General features: G+C 28.1%; 1 protein-coding gene across 1 annotated transcript; it reads right to left on the reverse strand.

The window, feature by feature from the left end:
* Nucleotides 1-2,844: 2,844 nt before the first annotated feature.
* On the reverse strand, nt 2,845-5,017 carry LOC108690171 (3-hydroxyisobutyryl-CoA hydrolase, mitochondrial-like). The gene is made up of 8 exons (XM_018197335.1): nt 4,952-5,017; nt 4,659-4,755; nt 4,332-4,396; nt 3,997-4,232; nt 3,686-3,921; nt 3,387-3,603; nt 3,116-3,303; nt 2,845-3,050 (listed from the first exon to the last, which is right to left on the reverse strand). The coding sequence occupies exons 1-8, from the start codon at nt 4,973-4,975 to the stop codon at nt 2,905-2,907; spliced, it is 1,209 nt and encodes a 402-aa protein (XP_018052824.1). The 5' UTR covers nt 4,976-5,017; the 3' UTR covers nt 2,845-2,904.
* Nucleotides 5,018-7,437: the final 2,420 nt, after the last annotated feature.

Raw genomic sequence — 7,437 nt, forward strand, 5'->3', positions numbered from 1 at the left:
ATAAATATTCTGTGCTGTCTGGGTATTGCATGCAAATTCCTATTTGTATGGAACGATACAAATGTTATTAAATATTGAAACATTTTTCGTTTTAGATTCGTAATCATGTAAAAGGAATTAACTATATAAATAAATCACAATTATCAAAAATTATGGGTAGATATCAACACGATTGTCAAATTTCATAAAGAATATTTTCGATTTATGAATATATTCTTTAATCTAATTTAATAAATAACTACACACATACATATAAGTTTTCTTGTAGCAGCTTCAATTAGTGGAAAACGATATAAACTAATGATATTGTTATTACTAAATATATCATGTTAATTTTGAATAATCCATTATATTAATTTTACTTGTTTTTAGTTTTTACGTAGATCTTGTAATATTGCTTTTTACTACATTTTTACTTATATCAGTTATTTTCTATATATTTAGTCTTGCTTTATTTGCTAATTATTGATTATTTTTATTATTATTATAAAGCTATTTCTCTTGTTTTTATATTATTTCATATTAATAATATTATTATTGGTATAACATAAAATAAATATATCTTAAATTAATTAGAACAAATTATTTATCCTTATATTATCCATTATTCTTATAAATATCTTAATTACATACTTGAGTAAAATATAGAACAATTGTAATGTTTTCATCTAATTATGGAATTGCATATCAATTATAGTTTATATATTTAAAAATCAGCATATATCATCCTTAATATTTCAAAATCTTCAATTCTTTATGATCTGTAAATTAAGTTACTGTTCTAAGTTGATGTTTATAAATTATATAGATAGCGGGAAAATTTGTTATTTTATTGTTGATTATGAATCTAGCTTATAATTCTGATGCTTTCAAAATAATCAAAATCACAAACAAAAAAATTTTACGTAATAGTACTTAGGTTATCTTTATTTTATATTAATAAAATAGTAAATGTTGTTTTATATTTCATTCATTATTTAATTATATAATGCGCCATTTGTAAAATATTAATAAAATGAATTGAATGACTATAATCTGTTGCGAGAGATATAGAAGATTAAATCTAAAAAAGATTAACAATTTTGATATGTATATCTAGATCTATACAAAATTTAAATATTTAGAAACTTATTTTTATAATAATTATATACCTACACAAAACTGAAATAACTAGCAAGTGAAGTATTTGCTTCAGATAAATGATTTGAAGGGGACGCAAAAATGACAATATAATTTCTTACATATTTTAATTTTTTAACGGTAATTTTGAGTTACACATTTCTTCAAAAATTTTAAGTTTCACACGCAAATATCAATATATAATTATTAGATACAAAATAAAACTTGAAATATCTACTGCTAATACTTCGTTCAATATTATATGTTGATGATCATAACGTACAATTCCTCCTCTATGTACGTGATTATATTAAATTAATATTAATATATGATTACTATTAATTAATATGTATGTATGTATACTATTAGTTACTATTAATTAATATTATTTCTTATTATATTTCACATGTCATAAAGAAATATTTTTATTAAGGAATGCATTTTTTTGCCTCAAGCGTCGAAATGCCTAGTCCTGGTTCTGTATCCACAGTACATAAAAAACTTTCTTAATTTCTATAGTTTTCTGGTACACAACTACAATTCTTTCTCCACGGGAAGCATTGCGAACCGTTTATTTAAATATTCATTTGTTACATCAGGCAAAGATGTCGGCTTCCATAATGGTTTCCGACCTTTGTCGATTAAGAGAGCTCTGATACCTACAATTAAATTGAAATATTGATCCAAGAATAGAGAATTTGTAAAACATATGTTAAATTCTATCTTATTACCTTCATAGAAATCACTATCTCTGGTTAAAGCAGTACAGGCCAATCTATATTCGATCTTTAAGTATTTTACGATTCCAATCCTCTCTGTTGTGCATGCATACATGCGTGCGTGTATGCGTGGATAGTTGTAAAATGTGGATGTGTATGCGCGCGCGCACACACATTAGCAGCAGAGAGGATTGGAGTCATTAAACAAACAGAAGTAACGAATTGTAGGACCCTTATCTCTACTGAGAGATAGACAGATAGACACACGCGCGCACGCACGCACGCACACACAAACATGATGTGCAAACTCCGAGGAACATCCTCGTGGTGCCTCGGACGCAAATGCCGGCGGAACTTAACTAAAATCTTGCAAAATATAGGATCCACTTTGGAACGTATAACTCGATCAGCTCCTAGAAAAGCTGGAACAATTTTCTTTTCATTATTTTAAAGAAAAAATTCTCAGCTTTAAAACTGATTTGGTGACGTTTTTCACCTCGTTGTTGATTTGCTCGTGGAAGGCTGCAATATCATGACATTCAAGACTCTACACTCCATTTTTTCAAAAAAACAGTTTAACGAGAAAATTTTACTTAAGCCATTTGAAAGTAGAGGCTAAAACACGTCAAGAAAAAAATATTCTGCGATTCCTGGAAATCGAGATATTAGTTTCTTAAAATCAATAAATTTGCGGTTTTAAAGTGCTCCTCTAATTTTTTTTGTGTGAGAGTGAGATTGGTATTTATAGTCCAGCAAGTTTCTAAATTAAATTCTTTAATACAAAAATAAAAAAAATATATGAGATTAACCACTTTAAGCTTAATTTTAATCTCAATTAAACTCTTAAAATTAGAAAAAATAAAAAATAAATTGAATAGATAAAGTTAATTTTACATTTGTAGAAATACAGCGTAGAAAAGAAAAAAATTAACAATGATTTATTATAGATCTCAATTTGTATAAAATCAGGATTACAAATAAAGTAAAAACCTATAACAATTCTATAACAATATGTATATATATTTATATATATCCACAGTACAAATAAAAAAATATCTCTTAATTTTTATAATTTGCTGGTTGACAACTGCAATTCCTTCTCTGCAGGAAATGCCGCGAATCGTTTATTTACATATTCATTCGTTACATCGGCCAAACATGATGGCTTCCATATTGGTTTCTGATCTTTGTCAATTAGAAGAGCTCTGACACCTAGAATTACAATATTGATCCAAGAATACAACTTGGAAGATGCACCTAAAATTTCATTTTATTACCTTCATAGAAATCACCATCTCTGGTTAAAGCAGTACATGCCAATCTATATTCGGTCTTTAAACAATCTGCTAAAGATTTTTCTTTTCCTTCATCAATCGCTTTTTTGGTGATTTTGAGAGAAGATGGAGACATTTTAAGCAATATTTCTATATTCTTTTGTGCCCAGTCCGAATTATCTTTCTTCAGCCTTAATATAAAAAACAAATTATATCTTTTACTGTATTACAAGTGAAAAAATATTAATTTAACTTTTTAATAACTTTAGCTTACCTTTCAATTATCTCTTCAACGGTTGGAGCAGAAAAACAATTTTCTATCTGTGACATATGAGGTACTAAGCTGAATTCATGATTTAATTTTTGTTGATACTTATTCAAAATGGACTCAATGTCAACTCCATGCAACGCAAATAAATCGTGTTTTAAATCTGCGAGTTTCTCTGATGGTACAAAATGCGTCGCAATACCAGCAAGAAAAACATCGAAACCTTCATAAAACATCGAAACCTTCATAAAACTTATAAATGTCTATTTATGTATATAAAATTCATAATAGAATTGAAGCTATACCTTTCAATCTGTATCCTGTTAAACCTAAATATACACCTAGTTTGCCTTTCAATCTGGACAAAAAGTGAGTCACACCAGGACACAATCCTATTGCCGTTTCTGGCATAGCAAACAGAGTTTTTTCCGTGGCAATTCTGTATTTGCCGTGTATAGATAATACAACACCAGCTCCCATTGTTATCCCATCAATAATAGCAATATAAGGCTTCTTATATCTTCCAGTAAAATGATTTAAACTAAAAACAGAAGAAAAAATCATTTTGCTCACATAAGTAAATAAAAGATGCATTTACTCTTGAACAGACACTTACGTATTTATTCTTCTGAAAAATTCTTCGCCCTGTAGATGTCCTGCTGATTCATTCAATGATAAGACAAGTGCTTTGACATCACCACCCACGCAAAACACTTTCTCACCTTCTATTATTACCAGCTTCTTTGAAGACTCCCATTGTTTGAGGATAGAATATATTTTTTGAACCATGGACAAATTTATAGAATTCAACGCTTTAGGTCGATTTAAAACTATTATGCCATTATTCCCAACCTTTTATATACAAAATAAATATAATCTTAAATAATTCTGATAAATTAATAATATTTGATAAATATAAAACATCTTAATCATAATAATATGCAAACATACTTCTTTTGTAATGACTTCATCCATGTTTATTTGTACATTGGATGTTTCTTTAATGTTTGTAGATACTAAAATTACAGGATTAGAGATCTAGTTACAATTTAGAAAGAGAATGATGATATAAACATTAAATAATATCTCAATAATGATATAAATATCTAAAGTCTAAAAGGATTCTTTTATGTACATTTCAAATTGATATGCTAAAAAGAAAAATATCACTGTGTATTATAGATAGAAAATATTTAATATTTGACAGCAATGTTTGTGTGAAAAATGAATAAAAAATCATCAGTAATTGCATCGAAGACATAGAAAATGTATCATCACCTGTAACAGATCCTGACGTCATCAATTGTCTAAAAGTAGCATGTGCGACTGTAGCACTAACGCTCGAAGAATATAATTTTTCTGCAAAGCACCGTATCTAAATGAAATAATGACATATTACATCAGTTATTTAACAGGCAAAATTCTAATTTATACATTAAATTAAAATTATCATATTTCTAAATGCTAAGTGTTAAAATAATATAAAATATAATATAATTGCTAATTATCGCTATTGATATTGCAAAAATATTCTTCACGTTTAGAGTCAATTGTAACAAAAATGTATATACAGTAATGTATTCTGATGTATTCATTTATTGCAGTAGCTGATTGGTACAACAATAAATCAGTATGCCATGTCTACACATGTGTGGCTGTGTTTCAAATTCACTGCCAGCGCTGACAATCTACAGTTTACGTTACGTATACTATACTATACTGCCTGTATTCAATATCCGCTTACAATGATGTTAGCGGATTAACATGCTATAATTTACGTTACGCATACTATAGAATTTTAGAGATAGCGAGAAGCACAGACTTTTGCATAATAACACGTAATGCATAAGAAAATGTACCAATCAAAGTTCCTTTCCATTCCTTCGTTTCCTTTCTTTCCATGAAATAAAGAACTCTGATTGGTTGAATTTCTTATGCATTACGTGTTATGAGTAATGCAAGAGTCTGTGCTCTCCGCTGTATAAATCTTTAACATTGGCAATGAATTTTAGAACACAGTACCGTCAATTCAGAATATGGATATCCATATGGATGGATATGGATTGGTAAATATAACCACTAACGAATTACTATTACGAAAATACTATTAAAGACTGACATCCTTATAGGTTGCGTTCCAAAATTCTGTCAAATCGAATATTGTTTTATCCTTGTCATTAAATATTGAATAAAGGATACTCGGAGTTGACTGAATCAAGTTTTGGAACGCACTCATGGAAGTTCGTTCTTGAATATTAAAGTGAATATTAAAGTAATTAAGAGAAAAACTGATAATATTGTACTAATTTTATGATTTATTAGTTTAGTAGACGTAATTATGCATTTATAACTCAATAATATCCTATTTTTCTTTAAAATTGTAATTTCAATATTGTCATCAAAATTTGATTTTCAACAGAGACGATCGCAGGGAAAAAAATTATAATTTTTCTGCAATATATAGAATATTATAGCTTTATAACTATGCATATTTATTTATGGAACATTTATGCATTAAAAAATCATAAATTTAATAATGTGTGAGTCAAATATTTATGTTAATAATAATATATTTTTATAGTTGTCGATAATGTCAGCGTTCTTCAATTATCTCTTGGGATTCTTTTTATACGTCGAAAATTTGCTCAGGATTAACAGTCTTTAATAGTATCTCATCGATGATATAACCTGATATAATTTATCTACTTTCTAAAGGATAGATTCCTGCATTATCATTTGTCAAGATCGAAATCATTGGAGATTATACTTTTTATTTAAAAATGTTTAATGCAAAAATAAGAGGAATAATCTCTATTGGCTTTGATAATGACAAATGTTATCCAGGATATGATCCTGAACAATATTCAAAAGAGATTTTAATCGTCAGTCAGACATTTTGTTAATGGCAGCAGTACTGTAACTTTCAAGTCTTATAATTTAAAACGTAATGAAAAATAAATTTATTATAATGTTTTGTAAGACTCTTGACACCAGCTATTAGAATTCTGAAATAAAAAGGATGTTCCTTAAAAAAATCGACGTGACTTGATATTGGCGATGCTACTCAAGGTTAAACTGTTAACATCATTAAATACACTTTATATATTGCAAAATTTGTCTGAAACATTTTTCTCAAAAGTATACTTTTCGAAATATCAATCGATCCGGGACATATAATGAGATACTTTATATAACACATACATGTATATCTCAATGTAAACTAAACATAGGCTATAATTATATGTATGTATGTTATTGTATTGTATGTATTGTATTTACGTTTACGCAATTTTTCTTTTGCTATACTAGGTGCTAAAGTCTAGATAGAGTATTCCCTGGTGAAAATTTTTCTTATAATTTTTGTACGAATTGCAACATTTTTCAGAAATACTCAGAAATATTCAGAAAATTTATTTATCTTCGCTCAGAATTTTTCATACAAGTGAATTCTGTAATATTCTGAAATTTCTCATCCCTAATTTTTAAAAAGTATTTTTAAATTTTTTAGATTTTATAACATTTTATCAAAAATTATACTTATAAAAAATATTAAAAATTTTATATATTTCATTTAAATATTTCATAATTAACATATATAAAAAATTCTGAGAAAAGATGTAGATTTTTTGAGAAATGTTCCAATTCGTATAAAATGTCACAAAGTTAAAAAATTATAGAAAAATTCTAAAAAATTATATAAAAAATTCTGAGAAAAATTTTTATTAGGGCATTTGATATTGATGTGCGTGCGTGCGTGTGTGTGTGTGTGGTGTGTGTGTGTGCGTGCGTGCGTGCGCGCGTATGTCTATCTGTCTATCTCTCAGTAGAGATAAGGGTCCTACAATTCGTTACTTCTGTTTGTTTAATGACTCCAATCCTCTCTGCTGCTAATGTGTGTGCGCGCGCGCATACACATCCACATTTTACAACTATCCACGCATACACGCACGCATGTATGCACGCACAACAGAGAGGATTGGAATCGTAAAATACTGCGGAAGCGAATGGGGTCCTTATATTTGCTGACACACACACACACACACACACACACACACAC

The sequence above is a fragment of the Atta colombica genome, unplaced genomic scaffold, assembly GCF_001594045.1.
Source record: "Atta colombica isolate Treedump-2 unplaced genomic scaffold, Acol1.0 scaffold297, whole genome shotgun sequence".
Taxonomy (NCBI): Eukaryota; Metazoa; Arthropoda; class Insecta; order Hymenoptera; family Formicidae; genus Atta; species Atta colombica.